Genomic DNA, 18,525 nt, shown 5'->3' on the forward strand with positions numbered 1-18,525 from the left:
CCAATCAAGTGGCAGCTTTGTCCTGGATGGTGTGGAGCTGATTGAGTATTTTTGAGGCTGCGGTTATCCAGGCAAGTGGAGAATATTCCATCACATTCCTGACTTGTGCCTTGTATATGACTCCAACATGTGGAGAGTTTTTCCCCTAATTCCCATTGACTTCAGCTTTGCTAGTGCTCCTTGATGCCACACTCAGTCAAATGCTGCTGTCATGTCAAGGGCAGTTACTGTCACCTCTGGGATTTAGACCACTGGCGCAAGCCAAACCGATTATCAGTGAGCAGTTTAACACTGTCTAAGTGTCACTTGATGGCACTGTCTGTGACACTAACCATCACCTTACTGATGATTGAGACTAGACTGATGGGGTGGTAGTTGGCCGGATTATATTTGCCTTGCTTTTTAAGGACAGGACATACCTGGACAGTTTTCCATATTGTCAGGTAGATGCCAATGTTGTAGTTGTATTGGAACAGTTTGGCTTGGGGTGTACATCGTTGTGGAGCACAAATCTTCAGTACCACAGCAGAGATGTTGTCAGGGTCCATAGCCTTTGCTGTATCCAGTATCTTCTTGATCTCTTCTGAGCCAACTTTTCTCAGTACTGCCCTTATGTCATCTTTTACTATTCAGGCTATTACCCCTCCTTTTCCACTCACTATGTTTTTGAATTTTGTATACCCTTGAATATTTATTTCCTAGCCTTGGTCACCTTGTGACCATGACTCTGGAATGGCAATTAGATCAAAATGATTTATTTGTTTGTGCAGCTGGCAATTGTGCCATTAGCAATTTTAAACCAGGCTACGAGCAGGTTTAAACGACTGACCATCCTCGTTAAAAATGCTTATTTTTGGTAATAAACCTATTTTCAACCTATTGTATTAAAAAAAAGCACCAGGTTACCACTCTTAAAAAACATCAAGGAACACTTATCAGTGGAAAGGGAAAAAGAAACAGTGACGTTTTATTACGTTTCCTGATTATGTGGGTTCATGGAGGATTTAACATTTGTGATTAAGCAGATGAATTTCATGGAAGCTTGAAGCTGAACCTAACTAGGTAACTATGCAATTTGGATGTAATTTCCCAATTGCGTCCAAAGCAGAAATGTACTCCATAAGGATTAGCAATTTTTTAAAAACCCTATTATAGTGAAACATGTTTTAAATACCTTTCCTGTCTTCTACCTATCTCAGTATCTCAACTCTTAATGCATGTAACAGTGCACCATCTAGTATTAAAATTCTGCCCATTGTATTTCTAATAGTTGTCGTTGGTTCCAGATGACACTTTTTTGTTAACCTGTGGGAGTGACATTGGGCTAAAGTTTCCACTGCAACTCGCAAACCTGTCATCAGGCTGAATTCTGGGACAGCGTTCTTTCTTGGGTTCTTCCTGGAGGAGGCCAATATAAAAAGTTGCTTCCGGTAGTGCCATCCAGTCAGGGACAGCGGATGGCCTGATGCCACAGGAAAGCCAATCAGAGCATCTGAAGTGACCAATGGCCGACAGAGCCACTGTGAATGCGTTGTTAATCATACTCTAAATAACACCAGAGATGGCTTTAGGGTCATTGTATAAAGTATTGAAGCAAAAGTAAAGGTAGAAAATCCACTTGTTAGCAACTGAAAGCAAGTGTGGGAGCTTGGACTAAAAAGCAGTCTTAGTAGACACAGAAATTTCTCACTGTTCCATGTATCATGCCCACACACCTCTTGCTTAGTTTAATCGTGAATTAGCTTTACACATTCAATTTTTGCTTCAAACTAAATTATAACTCAGAATAAAAAGAGACGGTTTGGTTATTTGAAAGGATGTTTATTGATTCACATTTCTAATAGTACAGTCACTGACAGATTTCAGAAAGTAAAAATGCAAAGATGCTACCAACTATTGCTGAAAATAGCGCTAGTACCATGTGACGCTAATGAGAATTTTAGGATACTTTTTGGTAATGGATCTGATTTACCGGTAATATGGTAATACAGAGCAATTTAGACTAAGACAGCTTTCTAGATAAGTTATTGAAATTATAACCTTTAGTTCATAACAAATATCATTGCAACTGCTGGCCTTTCTCATTTTCTTCACCTTGACACATGCATGACTTGATGTCGATATACTTATATGTCCTGGTAGCTCCATTCCTACACTGTAGTTTCACTGACTTCTCTTCTGTCTCCCTTTCATGGCAGCACTGACAATTATGTGTCAAGGCATTTGTATCAAAGTTAAATCTGGAAAACAAAATTACATTGTGTTGTAAACATTTCCAACGAACACAAATGGGGATAACCATATTAGCTGATAAACAATACATTTATTGACATGACAGCTTTCAATAGGACTTATAGAGACACAGGGGAAAAAAAGGACAGACGGAAACATCTAGCCATGCATACACAGGATGTGAATGGAAGTACCAGGAAGACACAAGTGTGACCAGTTTTACTCTTAGAATGTGCAACTTGCTACCACATGGAGTAGCTGAAGTGAATTGCAGAGATGCATTTAAGAAGAAACTTGGAAATACATGAGGGAGAAACGAATAGAAGAATATGTTGTTACAGTGAGATGAAGTAAGGTATGAGGAAGCTTGAGTGGAGCATAAATACCAGCACAGGTCAGTTGGGCTGAATGGCCTATTTCTCTGCTATAAATACTATGGAGTTTGAAAGGGGGGGATCAGAGACATTTTTACACTGCCTTATATCAGTAAGTATAAGTAACTTAACAATCAACTTACTTAGTGGTTGAAAAGCATTCCCCTTCACATTGGTTTACATTGACATTTGCTTCACAATCATCCTTGACAATTTTTTTAGTATATGGCCTGGCCTTGCAACCTGCAAAGGAAAAGAAAAGTTAGCAACTCATTCACAAAACACTAGCCAGTGATCAAATAACTTTATCACACCAGAAATAGAGATCTTAGGTCTTTTCAATACAATGTTAGTATACATCTGCTCTTGCGTTAGAATTCTTTCTTCCCCCAGCCAGTTATATTGCCTCATCAAATACCCTGCTTTTCTGACTGAATGATGAACACCACTTTCTGCGTGAAAATGAGGGAAATACTTAATAAAATTGCACCATTGGGTTTTCGTCAATGCACAATTTTAACCTCAAGACCACCACTCAATGGGAGAGGGGGTGGTGGGGAGACAAGAAAATCAGATGGACATACCTGTACTCCCTCAGTTGAAGGGGAGATGGTGTATGACAAAAATGAAATATAATTAATGGAGAGGCATTAATTAAGAAGAGAAGTCAACCTGAATAAAAATGCCATAAGTAGAATTTAGTGCAACCAGGACTTTGATAAGATAAGTGTCAACTGTGAAACTGATGCATTGGGCCGGATTTTCATGGAGGAAGCTGGAAGCTTGTGTCGTGAAACTTCCACACCTGGTAGACCATCTCATTTAAAGGAGCCACCGCCCACCAGATTTTAATTCTGGGGATGCATTTTAATTCTGGGGATGCGAGGTTGGGATGAAATCAGGCCTGCCACCTCTGGAGGTTAGGTCTGAGGCAATAATGGAGGTAGGCAGATGGCCAGGCCAGCATGCTGGAATGCCACCCTGTGTTCACTGGGACATTGGCCCAGCTTTAATGATGAAGGTCAGGCCCAAAAATCCTCACCCCTAAACCCTCTCACACAACCCAGCTGCCTACATATCCTCATGTCACTTCCATGGCCCCCATAACCCATGCCACCTCCATTCCTGTGATACCCCTATGTCACTTCTATCAGCGAAGTCTGGCTGAAAAATGCTCCGACAGGGAAAGGAATGGGGATTGCTGATTTTCATCAGGAGAGATGATGCTCTTGACCCCTAATCTTAAAACTAAAAAAACGCTGAATCTTTTCACATTTTATATATTATTGCTTTCATGTTTAGCTTGTTCCACATTGAACCCAGTTTCAGAGATGTCGGAGAGCAGTAAGGATGTCCACATTCATTTAGCTCTTTGAAAATTTCTGCAACATAGAGGCAGTGAAATGTGTTTAATTTTTGTAATGCCTTCCTTATTGAAGAGTATGGTTAGAAACCAATTAAACTTTCCCTATTAGTTATGTTCATTCACCAATTATCAGGTATTAGTTGTCTGGAAGCTGGAGGCAATATGGAGTACGCAAGTGTGGAATGGTCTACAAAATACATTGTCACCTCAACTATCTTGAAACTGTTTAAAGATAAACTGTATAAAGGCTGACTTATGTAAACTGCGTTATTCATAAATACAAAATATAATTCTTTAAAACAGTATTTGGCTGTGATCTATTCACTGAATTCTGGGGTTCCCTCCCTCAACCTCTCCACCTCAATACTTCTCCTTTAGGCACTCATTAATACTTTGGCCATGCTTTTAGATCCCCTTATGTTGCTTTGTGTCAAAATTTATTTGATAATGCTCCTGTGAAGCGCCCTGGGATGTTTTTGTTGCTGCAGGTTGTTGTTGTGGTGAAAGACATTATTAATAAATTATCTCATCCTCATTGAAAACAAACCAACACACCTTTACATGAGGCAACACAGTGAGTACTATCTTCTGACAACTTCTTTCCATCTGGACAAAAGCATCCTTCTTGAGCAGGGGAAAATTTTGTCCCAGGCTGAACCGTGCTGAAAAGTGATGTGGTATTTTTTAAAGATTATCAGTAGCATTATAAAAAAAAGTATTTTTTAAAGTTCTAACTTTAAAAAGAATTGTTAAAACACAGGCTATTTACAGTTGGGAATATACTTACTTGTTCACACAACGATCGTCTCTCCTTCCCTGACATGGCTTATAAACTAAATCTCGGCGACAGGTGTAATCTTGAATTTAAAAAAAGCATTCAGTGTAGAAATTAATAATGTGAATGATTGCATTAAAGCCATTGCATAAAGCATTCAATTAACAGCTAAAAGAATCACAATGTCTTATGTTTTATATGCATAATAAAATTACATAGTAATAAGCTTCCTCTTTGGTTTATATTAAATTGTGTGTTTTGAATCAGGTTTCTCGAAGAATGGCAGACAAATAACTCCTGGGTAAAGTTACAAAGCAGCAATCATACAGATGACTGCACTTGGTAGTGTAAATCAGAAACCAGGTGATAGAAAGCCATACACTACATACACATGTGCATACACATACACACACTCAACATCTATGATGAAGAAGCTATTAGTCTATCATGTCTAGAATATTAGTCCAGCATCAATCAAAGCCTTCAATTTTTTTCACAGTGCTCTTTTTTTCTTGTGATTTATAGAAATGTTGGATACTTAGAGGCAAGAGTTTCTAATTTTTTGACATTTGGGTTGTGAGATAAGCTGGTGTTTTAATATGTTATCAGAAAGACTAAGGTCCCCATTGCATTATCTCAAAGACTAAGGTCTCTATGCTGTATCTAGCAATAAAGTCAGAAACAAGTGTGCAGTTACATAATTTTACTTTTAACTCATTCATGATTAAAGATGTCACTTGACATTACAAATTATACTGACTGGTCTGGAGCTGTGTCCTTTGTTGTCATGTTTCATGTGGGAATGGGTAGTGATGTCAAAGTAGCAGTGTATGGTAAGCAAGTGACATTGCAGTAGAATTCTAAATATGCGGCGCACACATGGGATTACACCTGAATGTGGTACAGGCCACCTAGTTAGACTCTGATTATGAGAACATCAGGTAACGGAATTTTTTTTCTCAGTATTCTATTCATTTCTCATGTATGTCAGTGTTTGTAATTATAATGGAGTTTTATTTTCATTCTTTTACAGGATGTGGGTGTCGCTGGCTGAGCCAGCATTTTGATAGCCCATCCCTAATTGCCCTTGGGAAGGTAGTGGTGAGCCACCTTCTTGAACCATGCAGTCCATGTGGTGTAGGTACACTCACAGTGCTGTTAGAAAGATTTTCCATTAAAAGTTATTAATCAGGGTTCCCACAGTTCCTGAAAAGCTGAGCTTGTAGAGTCAATGGAAGGGCACCTAATTTGCATGGGGTGGAGAGGGCACAAGTGGCACAATATCTCCAGTGTCCACCTGCCCATGAAAGCAGAAAATCTGGCAATTGCCATTATGGACATGCAGTGAATACTCATGTATCTGCCCATGAACACAACTTTGTGTTCCTTGGCTCAGTCACTCAGACCTTATAATAGATTCCAGTAACTTCCCCACAATAAACATTAGGCTAAAACGTCTATAATCTCCTAGGTTAACATTTCTACTCTTCTTAAATAACAAAGTGATTGGCAATTTACCAATCCAAAAGGAACAACTCCTGAATCAGAGTTTAGGAAAATCACGACTAGAACATTGACAATTTCTGAGCAAGTCTCTGGCATATTCATTGTCAGGTCCTGGAGATTTGTTTATCTCATTATTCTCTCCATTGCCTTTTTTTTTTACTTATATTAAATCTAATAAGTTCACCCCTTAATTTATTTTTAGCTTTTTTCTCAGTTCTCTGCTACTCTGTCCTGATCCTCCACTGATCAAGCGTTTAAACAAATAATATTTATTTGGAGGACTCCCCTGTGGATTCCACTGACACCCAGCTGGAAGCTGTTATCTCACCTTGGCATCTGCCAATTTCCAATGTGTTCTGCCCATCTCCCATTGGCATAATGATGTGAATTTGGTAGAACTTGCAAGGAGATTTATGGTCCACATGTCACTATCATACAAACTATCATTTTTATTTTATGGGGATCTGATTTGGAGTAGGATTTGTCTACAGCCATCCATTGTGAAGAAAATAATTCTCCTGGATTTACAAGTACTTCTTTGTTATTTTCTAGAATAGGTATTTAGTCATTTTCCAGATTTGAAATACTTACCACATCGTTTATTTGTGAAAGGTCTCCAATTAACACATATGCCTATACTTGCACAAGCCATAGCAGCAGTTTCCAGGCTAGTACAGTCAACAGTGGAGTTTGTCTGGCAATGGTCAAAGTGACAAGTCTTGGTGTACTTATCAAGGTTGATCTTCTTTCTGCATTGTTCAAATGGCCTGAATAGTAAGAAAGAGAAACATGCTTAAAAATTGTGAACAGTCCATTTTCTTCTAATTCCTATAAAATATGTTTAACTAAATGTTTAAGTTTCTGATGCTTGTTGCAACCAGTCAATATTTAATTGGAAAGCTATTTTCTTCACAGCTTTGCTCGAATGTAAACCGCCATTTACTGGTTATATAATATAACACATTTCAGTGACTTTAAGTGCACCTACATACATACACCAATGTAGCCTTTTTAAGGCTACAACTACTTTTCAGGGATTCTGGAATATTCAGCTGACTCCAGGAGCAGGTTGGCAGGCAGTGAGTGTGTAAAATTGGGCACCATGGCAGCATGTCATGCCTCTTGCCCACCCACCCCTACGGGTATTTACCCATGGTGGGGGAGAAATCAGGTGGCCCACTCACTCTTGGGCGCATTGAGGCCAATTAGTGTCCAATTAATGGCCACTTTAAGGGCCTCCTCCTGCCACCACTGGGATTTTTCCTGTGGTGGGGAGGCCCATGCCAATTGTCTAGATTGGGAGGTAAAATCTGGTGGCCTTCTTGCCAGTTGGGTCAACGTGCTTTGGAGGCCCTCCCTGAAAGGCCTCCCACTCCCTCCACTGCATTTTACCACTTGTTTGGCCGGAAGATCTTGGAGGTGGGACTCCCTTTGCAATGGGGGCAGAAGTCACACCTCAAGTCAATTAACAGCTCGATGGCCATTAAATGGCTGTGGGTCAGACTGGCCAAGCAGGGGCAGGCCCGTGTTTGGATTTTATACTGGGGGCAGGGCTACCATACCACCCCCCCAACCCCATTCAAAATTAAGCCCGAAATGTCTAAATTTCTGCATGAGCATTGAGAGAAGGAGGAATTTATGTAAATTGGTATTGATGTTAAATCAATAATGAATCAATAGTCTAAAACACACACTAGGATGTCAAGTGCTTGGCGAACATAGAGGTGTTTTACTAGAATGATACCATGGAAGAGAACATCAGTTATAGGGGCTGGCTAGAGAAGCTGGGATTATTCTCCCTTAGAGCAGAGAAAGCCCAAGGGAGAATTTAATAGAGGTGTTCAACATTATGGGAGCTTTTGATAGATTAGATAGGGATAGATTGTTTCTACTGCCAGGAGGGCTGGCGATCAGGGACACAGATAATGACAATTGGCAAAAGAACCAGGAGTTATGAGAAGAGTTATTTTTACGCTATGATTTGTTATGATCTGGAATGCACTTCCTGAAAGGTTGCTGGAAGGCGATACAATAGTATTTTTCAAAAGTGTATTGGATATACACTTGAAAAGGAAACTTCTGCAGGCCTGTTGGGAAGGAACGAGATGTTGGATAGCTCTTTCAAATTGCTAGCACAGGCATGATAGTCTGAATGACCTCCTCCTATGCTTCATGATTCTGTAATGTGATAGTCTGAAACCTAAATATCTGAGAATTAAGCACTGATTAAATATATTTCACTGAACCTGTCCATAGGAAGCTTATTTGTTAACTGCAGGCCATATGTGCTCACCAATATTTCATTTATAATTACACACAAAGAATAATTTTGCTGCTGAAGTGAGGACTAGTTTTATTCTCAACCCTTAATTAGAATCATAGAATGGTTTCTGCACAGGTGGCCAGTCAGCCCATCCAGCCTATATTTTTCACTGCTACAGTAATCCAACTAGTTCCACAGCTCTGCAATTTCTTTCCCTGAATGTTTTTCTCCAAGTTTCTTTTGAAAACCTCAATTGAACCTGTCTCCACCGCACTCTCAGGCCGTGCATTCCAGATCCTAACCACTTGCTGTCTTAAAAATTTTCCCTTATTTCCATTGGTTCTCCTGCCAATCACCTTAAACTTGTGCCTTTTGGTTCTTTACCATTCTGTCAATGGAATCAGAATCTCTATATACTCTTGTCTATTCCCTCATGATTTTAAACAAATCTCCTCTCAACCTTCTCTTCTCTAAGAAGTACAACCCCAATTCTTCCAATCTATCCACATAACTGAAGCACCTTATCACTGGGACCATTCTAATAAATCTCTTCTTCACCATCTCCAAGACCTTCACATCCTTCCTAGAATGCAATGTCCAGAATTGGACACAATACTCCAGTTGTGGCTGAGCCTGCATTCAATAAAGGTTCATCATAACTTCTTTGCTTCTGCATTCTATGCTTCTATTTAGCAAGCCCAGGATCTCATATGCTTTTATAATCACTTTCTCAACCCGATCTGTCATCTTTGACAATTTGTGCACATATACCCCTAAGTATCCCTCTTCCTGCACCCCCATTAGAATTGTACTATTCAGTTTATATTGTCTGTCCTTGCAAAATGCATAACTTTGTATGTTTCTGTGTTAAATTTTATCTGACATGTGTCCACTCATTCCATCAGCCTGCGCATGTGCTCTTGAAGTCTATCACTATTCTCCTCACTGTTCATTATCTTTCCAAGATTTGTGTCATCTGCAGGTTTTGAAATTGTGCCCTGATCACTCAAGCCATTAATATATAACACTAAAAGCAGTGGTCCTCATTCTGACACCCGGGGGGCACTAATGTATACTTTCCTCCAGTCTGAGAAACAGCCATTTACTACTGCTTCTTGCTTTCTGTCGCTTAGCCAATTTTGTATCCCTTCTGCCCCTTTTATTTCATAAGCAACAATGTTGTTGTCAAAGATATTATGTAGCATTTTATCAAATGCTTTTCCAGAGTCCATACATACCACATTGTCATCATCAGAAAGGCAAAAGCTCGCTTAATCTTGATTTTCAGTATGAACAGAGATCATGAAAGCAGGGCCTTATGATACTTCTTACCCTTTGGGTTTTAAGCAGAAACTTTTACTTTTAACAAACATGGTCTGCCATTCCTTAATTAATCCACTTAATGACATAGCTTAATGACATGACATAGGTGGCCCAAAGTAAATCCCTATTATGCAGGCATGGTTCACTAAAAGGTATACTGAGCATGAGACAATTCTGCACCTATTACCTTTACAGAAGTGAGAATGTATTGATGTGAGAACTTTATTGTCTTTCCAACAGCGAAGACTTGATAGCTTTCAAGAAAGTAGAAACATTGACCATGACTTTAGCTAGCCTACAATGATCCCAGTCCTACACTTTTTGATAGGTCCTGTGTAAAATTGCTATCCATCTTTGTGGTTCACTAAGTTTATTAATGATTGAATATTAGTTTCATTCTCCTGTTGCAAATATTTGATTATAAATGTTATTTGTTGGGAACCAATTGCACCAGCAATATTTATTTATTTAAATAAAGTCAAATTGCATGAAGAATTCAAGCTGCAAAAGACAGTAGATATCTTTTAAATATGTATCATTAATTTAAGGAAATCCAGGGTAGCTAAGTAAGCGCATGAGGGAGGAAGGAATGAGGTTATGCAAATGGTTAAATGTAGAGGGGTAGGGGAGCCTTATGTGGAACATAAACATAAACCGGTAGAGATCAGTAGGGTGAATGACCTGTTTCTGTACTTCAGACTCGATGCAATTTGACATAATTTAATGCATTTGTAGGTTGTCTTTCAGGTAGCTTTTTTGAAAAGAAAAATTGGAAGAATGAGTTTGCTTACTTTCCTCCAATGATATCACAGACTGTTTTCTCAGGTCTACATGTTGGTGCAGGAGTAGTTGGGATACAAGGAACATTAGGAGGAGGTACTGAACAATAAGGTTTATTGGGATCATCAACTCTCCAGTCATATGCAGTGCTGGAGCAGCAGTCAGGTGGTTCGACTGTCCCATCCTTTCTAGTGCAGTTGGATTGGGAGTGTGAGCAGGATCCTAAGACCAGAAAAAGATGATGCAACGTGTTATGTAGCAAAGTTCATATTACCAACAAAATTACCCAATATATAATTTTATATAAGTCTATGTAGTCACAGAGCACATACCGCATTGGCCTTGGGTGTTATTAAAGAAGTATTGTTCCGGCACTCTGATCCGAAAGTTATTGCGGAGAGCAGTGATACTTGTTCGAATATCAGGAATAAAAATATTTGTGATTCTGCCCAGATCAGTAATCTCAAATCCCTTTGCCTTGTAGGGAAGACTCACTTCTTTTTTGTTGACAGTTAACTGTGAAAGTAAATAATACAAATTTAGGAGAACTTTGTAAGCTACAAGAAAGAAAGCCAAATCAACATATCTTATTAATGCAGTATAGCCTATGTTTCAATGCAATTAGTAGGATTGGAATCTCCTCCAACTGGGAAATTTATGGAATAAAAAAAATCCAAACACACGGACATGTTTTGACCTCATGTTTGGAACTATAAAACACAAAAGTTCATCTGCAGCCAACAGCACAGGGCTGGGCAGCAAGGGGTTAATTCGGACAATGGCTGGGATTTTCTGTGCCCGCTGCCATTGCACATGTTCGGTGGCGTGAGCGGACAATATGGCGCGAGTTTAGAGCGATGAGATGGTTGACTTACTCTGGCAGTATGGATGAGATAATTAATTCTCTGTCTGCACTGGATGGCCAACCTTTTCTGTGCAGCATTGGCAATGATCACCACTGCCGCCACCTGCCATGCTGGATTGGTAGTACCGCTGCCCACCTTGTGGCCAGAGAGAGGGTAGAGGACATCACGGCGGGCCTCCACGGCATCCAAAAGGCATTCCAGTGACGTGTCATTAAACCTGGGGACTACAGTCATTTTGCCTTTCATGGACATCTTCCCCACAGTAGTCATGGTCTGGAAGCACTGAGATGTGTACATGCAGCTGGACTTTAAATATGGCGCCTGGCATGCTAAAACGGTGAGGTGTTGGCGTGGCAGGCGAATGACAGCACACCAGCCATGGAAATGGCATGTTTCCCAGGAATGCATAAGTAATACGTTGGGTTTGGGATGATACGGCGTGAAAACCTGCCATTGCTCCGGGATTCTGCCCAGTGGCTGATTAAACGGGTTTGGACGTTGACTGATTGTATCGTGGAACAATGGTACCAGGGAAATGCCATTAACTCATGCAATTAAGAGTCTGATTATCCAATACAGTGGCACAAAGAACACGTCATCATTACAATACACTCAAAGGATGGTACTGCCACTAAGGTCTGCACCACAAACAATAGGACTGGAATCTGGCATTGCAACTACGATTGGTTCCTCCCGAGAAGAGGAGAATTAACCTTGGAGCCAGGTGCTGTTCTTGTGTTACCTCAAGCAGCAGGAGAATTGTTCATACAATGGGAATTGATAATATTCGTCTGGGATATATCTCCCAAGGGAAAAACCTATATGTTTCAACCAGCGTGATCTAATCACATTCATCTGGACTCTGCGTGTAAGAGTGCTGACTGCCAGACATTGGAACAGCACTAACAATAGGAAATATATTTGATATGTCTGAGCTTAATTATTATAAAAAGAAGAGCATATCGAGAGTGTTTTTGCTACAGTTGCAAGAAAGGTCAGGGCTGGTTACCTTGACTCAGGACCTACAATCAACATCGGACAGACCAGCCATGGTGGGGGTTGTAAGTGATTTCAGCCAAATCGTAGCAATATTGGTCTGGGGCTTTTGTAAAGGTTTGGGCAAAAGTGTGGTGTTTTTGCCGGTAATCTGCAAGTGTTTTTTCTCCAGCCATATCATAGTGAGATTGGCCTGAGGGTTTTGGGACAAGACGTAGTGTTTTGCCTGTATTTTGTAAGTTTCAAACCGAATTGTGGTGACTTTGTGTTTGGATTAGCTGGGAATTGGGTTGCCAATTTCAGCCAGCCGCAGGAAGTTTTGTACCGAGGGCAGATTGTTTTAATTTTGGGGTTTTCCTGTGTTGCTTTTAACTAATGTTAGGAGTACCTGTACTAGGGACATTAGTGTGTTCAATAAAACATCAAAATCTTGATTGAGCCGAACATTGTGCCTCTGTAATTATGTTCTTTATAAATCCTAAAATCTAAGAACTGTTTAAGGGGGGCTACGGGAACCCCTGCAAACTTCATTAACTGGAGCTTATGAATCAAATAAAGTGAGAGATAGAAATGAGATACACCAGATGAGTAATGACAGGGGGCTGTCGTGATGTTTAACACTCTTAATGCTTTGCTATATTGGTCATTAGTTTAACATAGTGATAGCACTGTTTTTAAATACCAGGATCTATTGTTCTAACAGCAGACGGGAATCCAGAAATTAAGGTTATTTTGATCAGTACTTGTTTCATGATAGATTTAATATGGTGGTAAACACTTTGGGCGGAATCATCCCAGGTTTCCACTATGGGCCATATTGCCCCAAGCCCATTGCATTAGTTATGCATTCCTGGACATGGACTCATTCCGGGCACTCATTCGCCTGCCAGGCCATCACCTCACCGCTTCATCACACCGAGCTCCGTATTTAAAGTCCAGCCGCAAGCACACATCTCCGTGCTTCCAGCCCAGGAATCCTGCACAAAAGGCAAAAAGACTGCAGCCCCCGGGTTTAGTGACGCATCACTGGAACAACATTTGGATGCCGAGGAGGCCACCGTGATGTCCTCTATTCCTGCTCTGGCCACAGGATGGGCAGGGGTGTGACCGACCAGGCTTGGGAGGCGGTGACAGCTGTGATCAGGGCCAACACCCTTCAAAAGAGGACAGCCGCCCAGTGCCACAAAAGGATGAATGATCTTCTCCGTTCCACCAGGGCAACTCAATCTCCTCATCATACTCAACTCACACATTCACAAACCCATCATACATTCACAGGGATCTCACTCACTGCCAATTCAAGGGACATCGCCATTCACTCTCTCACACACACCTTCATCATCCTCATCCAGTCCATGGGATCACTCACCAACCACACATGCCAGGCTTACTTATCTTCAGGCGTGGCAGGCATCCTGCTTACACTCTCTCCATCTCTATTCATGCAGGACAAGCTGGCACACAACAAAAGGGAGAGGTCGCAGACCAATGGAGGAATGTCTGAAATCGAGGCCCTCACAGACTTTGAAAACCGAGCCTTCCAGCTGGCCGGCGAGGAGCTGGACGGTGCTGACAGTGAGGTCGGTGCTGCTCTACCAAGTGAGGATCCAGCAGTGTAACATCCATCAGATAACCATTCTGTGAGTGATGTGTCCTGTTTCACAGGCCACTGCCATGCACTAATTATCTCCCCTTGCTTTCACAGGCACTTCTGGGAAACAGCCGACAGAGTCCATGGCCCAGGGCCTCCAATCAAGCCCCAAAGAAACTTCTGAAGATGAATCAGAAGGCACTCCCCCTGAAGTCCCGTCACAACACTCACCCACACCCTGCACCATGCAGAGGTACACACCTCAGTGGGACCTAGCTTTACAGAAGCCTCAGGATCACAATGCACTGTCTGATCCACTGCAAGTATTGGCAGGGACTTTCCAGGTCTGGAGGACTGCCAGAGGCTAGAAATCTGCTGAGGCCGAGTCAGGTGATGAGCCTCTGGACTCGGTCATGTCAAAGTTGCTGGAGCTGCAAAGGCAAGCTCGGGAACATCAGGAAGGGATGTCCGCTGCACTCCTCAGATTGCAAGACATGATGGAGGAATCCATCCACCTTCAGACTGAGGTGATAGCACCAACGTGCCAATGCACCAAGGTCAACACTGGTAGGATGGCGGCCGCCATGGAGACCTTGGTCCAGGATGTCACTCCTGCACTGCTACACGGTCTTAACTCCATCGCTGAAGCCATATTTGTCTCCAACAGTGTGTATGCGAGAGGGGTGCTGGGCAACGCAATCTCACTCCAGCTACACCTTCTCCTCAAGGAGTCAGTCAAATGCCCTTGGGCACCCATAGGGAGGAGGATCAGCAAGTGTACCGCCCCCCCCCCACCCCCCCACCAACCCCGGGGCCATCCATCCAGGTGACTTGTGGAGTGTCCGGCCCATCCACATCTAATCTTCCTGTGACCTCCGCAGCTCCAACCCCACAGGCCGAGGAGGGTGCCACTGCCACACAGCAGGACCTGGAAAGCAGGCCGGGGCCCTCCAAATCTGGGCCCTCCAGAGGATGCCCGCCAAGGTCATCACAGACAATATCAGTCAGCAGGCTGCCTCCACCTCTGCTGTGGATGTCCAGGGAGCACCAAGATGTAGCGGCAAGGTTAGGACAGTTAAGGAGAATTAGTTGCACAGTCTGGGCACTGGTGTTAATCACTTGTACATAATGTTCACTATTGTCAATAAACTCCCAAGAATGTCTCCCTGCCTGTGGCTCCTTGTTCTGATGAGCAGTGTTCTTGTCACTCAGATGTGAAACCTTTCTGCACAAGATAAGGCCAGTTTGCCCCGGTCCAGGGCCTCTTCCCTGTGCTTTGTGCAGTCTTCAGACCACAGTGATGGTCCAGCCTCACACTCCCTGGACACATTATTGATGCCTGCACCTCGATGGCGCTTGTCATTGCTGCCAGAAAGTAGTGGGCAGGCATCACAGAGTTCTCTCATTGTCTCTGTGTGCTCTCAGCACCTTTAAGGTAGGGCTGGCCCCCATCTCTTCAGCATCTGTGACCAGTGATGCTGTGCTCCTGAAGGGCTCAAGTGCTGAAGGCGGACAAAGCATCAGATGCTTTTAAAGTTTCATGGCTGCATCTCTTTGATGTGACCCTGATCACAGAACGCAAGCAAACTGCCCTTGGCCGGACAGGAATCAGACATTCTCAGAGGCCATGTGAAGATCTACGGAGTGTCCTCACTGCATGTTGTCATCGTCCTCCTGCAATCGAGCAACTATTAGGGTCTCCACTGCGTCTCCATGACAGGAGCATTCTCACAGAGGCTATTCGCACTGCCATAAGCCAGACTGGAGTCAAACATTCACAGATGCAATGTGAGGATCCATGGTGTCACCTCACTGCATGTTGTCATCATCCTCCACAAATCTAGCAGCTGTGAGGGCCTCCCGAGTGCTCCTGTCTCATCTAGCCCGCACGAGGGCCTCATCTCTGTCATCATCGCATCAAGGACCTCCTCACCCTCATCCCCATCGGTGTCCTCCTCATCAGAGGAGACCTCCAAATCCTCCATCTCCTCCTCAGCCAGCTCGTCTCCCTGTTGTAGCACCAGGTTGTAAAGGGTGCAGCAGGTGACAATGATGCGTGATGCCCTCTGTGTTGCAGGGCTCCACCAGACCAGTCCAGGCACTGGAACCTCATCTTCGCATCCTGAAGGTCTACTCGAGCATGAGCTTCATTATACCTTTGCTCTTCTGCAGTCTGAGGCTGCCAAACGGGTGTCATTAGCCATGTCTTCTGCGGGTAGGCCTTGGCTCCGAAGAGCCATCCCTGCTGTGGACCCTGGAAGACTCCTGGGATCTGTGACCAACTGAGAATGTAGGAATCATGCACACTTCCTGTAAACCGTGTGCACACCTGCAGGATGCATTTCACATGGTTGCACACCAGCTGCACATTCAGCGAATGGAATCCCTTGCAGTTGACATAGTTGACTGCTTGTTGTGACGGAGACCTGAGCACCACATGAGTGCAGTCGATTCTTGGGAATCTTGGGAAACCCAAGATCTGGGCAAATCTAATCGTTTTTGCATCCTGGCTGTCCTGGTCCTGGGCGAAATGTACAAATTTGTGTGCCCTCGTGAAGATGGCATCCGCAACCTCCTGCATTTGTGGGCGGAGGCTTGTGAGATCCCACAGAGGTCACCTGTTGAGCCCTGAAAGGAATCACTGGCATAGAAATTGAGCACCGCAGTCACTTTCACAGCCATTGGCAGTGGATGCCCTCCATGTCCCTGTGGCGCCTAATCCTGCAGCAGGTGGCAGATGTGACCGACCAGTTCCCTAGACTGCGCAGTCTTTGGCGACACTGGTTCTCGGTCATCTGCAGGAATGAAAAGCGGTGTCTATAGGCCCTGGGTCTAGCTAGGCACCGACTAGCGATGGTTCACTGTGGCTCTTCAGCAGCATGTGTGGGAGCCCTAGCCACCCCTTCTTCCTGAGGGTGCTGCTCCTGCATCTGCAGAACCAGGCGCCTCAGCTGCTCTCTTCTCAGTCATTTTCGCTCTCTGTAAGCCACAAGGCATATAGCTAGATGACCAGGCTCCATGCTCCTGATGTGCTCCTCCTGTAGAATGAAAGAGAGAGACGCGTGGGTTAGCTTGGGTGTACTAAGAACCTGCCTTGGTTAAGCCTGAAGTCCCTTAACGATTCCCAGAGAGTTCTGGCCACCACTTGGATGGCCAGAGATTAGTGCGCTGCATGGCTGCCTGAAACCACGCCCACCTCCGCCCCCACTCCAACCGATTGGCGGCATTTGCCCATGGGCTGCATGCTGTGCTCTCAGCTCAGATGCAGGCATTCTCCTAACCTGCACTGCAAGGCTTCCCTGTTAGGTTGAGCCATGGGGAGACTGGTCCAAACCGGATGCTGACATTACAAGGGGCTGTGAGCACCTCCAGCAGTGACTGCTCCATGGCCAGTTTCAGCAAGGAGATTGTACAACGTGTGCAGTCGTCCAAAAGTTCTGCAGTCCACTAAAATGCTCATAACTATGCAGTCTGTGCCAGGGGGGTTGAAAAGCTCTGGAACAGTTGGTGGCACTTTGATGCCTCTGTGTTGCTTGAGTGGGCAGATAAGCTAGAAGCCCAACTCCGATCATATCAATGTGGCTGCGCCTGAACTGTCTCAGCTGTAGAGGAATGGTCACTTTATACAAGGATGTTCCTAATGTGTTGCCGCATCCCTTGCTCACCACACCACTCCCCCCACCACCCCCCACGACCCCCCACGAATGCTTATGCACTACATTCAACTGCATGGCAGCATTTGCCCCCCCAACCCCCAAAGTTGCTCAACCCTGGGGCAACTCTTGACCCCTCCCCACTTCAAGTTGCCTCAATCTCAGGGAAGCCCTGCCCCCCCCCAAACTGGCCTCAACCTTGCAGCCCAACAGGCGACCCTGGCGAGCACTGCACAACGTTACTGTGTACTCACCTCCGAGTTCCCCTCAAAGTGCAGGCCACCAAGTGCACGCCTTTTGTATGCTGTTGTGAAATGCATAGCCGTGTTTTCCGGCTGACGTGGACAGACGATCCAGCGGTGGGAGGGGGGAGCGGTTCCGGTGGGCTGACCTAATATATATATATGCAGATGTATTATAATGAGGTTCCCGGCGTCCAATGATGGGAAATGTGGCCCGTCATCGGCAGGCTGAGCGGGCGGTCGCGAGCTGGTTTCACACCACCATCAAACTGATTGCACCACATTGTCCGCTCACACCACTGAGCGTGCCCAACGCCAGTGGGCACAGAAAACCCCGGCCTCATCTCAGTGGACTAATGATATGGAGGATGGATGAAATTAACTGAAATCATGTTGCATAATTTATATTCTAAATTTTAAAATAGGGCCCGACACTAACACTAATCTACATTAGTCTAGTATTTGATAATGATAAACAATTTCAAAAAGTACTCTTTAACATGAGGAAACAGGAGTGACTTTAGTACATAATCTATATTAAAATTGTGACTGCACTTC

The 18,525-nt window shown here is 43.7% G+C and overlaps 1 protein-coding gene across 1 annotated transcript in view; it reads right to left on the bottom strand.

Moving 5' to 3' along the window:
• Window positions 1-1,800: 1,800 nt before the first annotated feature.
• The window catches only part of LOC144673105 (uncharacterized), a 158,928-nt gene continuing 142,203 nt past the window's right edge, over window positions 1,801-18,525 (bottom strand). The window contains exons 125-131 of the mRNA XM_078535094.1: window positions 10,952-11,135; window positions 10,631-10,841; window positions 6,845-7,020; window positions 4,760-4,829; window positions 4,528-4,634; window positions 2,750-2,849; window positions 1,801-2,240 (exon numbers count right to left, since the gene is read on the bottom strand). Coding sequence (XP_078391220.1) covers window positions 2,060-2,240; window positions 2,750-2,849; window positions 4,528-4,634; window positions 4,760-4,829; window positions 6,845-7,020; window positions 10,631-10,841; window positions 10,952-11,135 — 1,029 coding nt within the window. The 3' untranslated portion in view covers window positions 1,801-2,059. The remainder of the gene's footprint in view (window positions 2,241-2,749; window positions 2,850-4,527; window positions 4,635-4,759; window positions 4,830-6,844; window positions 7,021-10,630; window positions 10,842-10,951; window positions 11,136-18,525) is intronic.

Source organism: Cetorhinus maximus, unplaced genomic scaffold, assembly GCF_964194155.1.
Source record: "Cetorhinus maximus unplaced genomic scaffold, sCetMax3.hap1.1 HAP1_SCAFFOLD_271, whole genome shotgun sequence".
Taxonomy (NCBI): domain Eukaryota; kingdom Metazoa; phylum Chordata; class Chondrichthyes; order Lamniformes; family Cetorhinidae; genus Cetorhinus; species Cetorhinus maximus.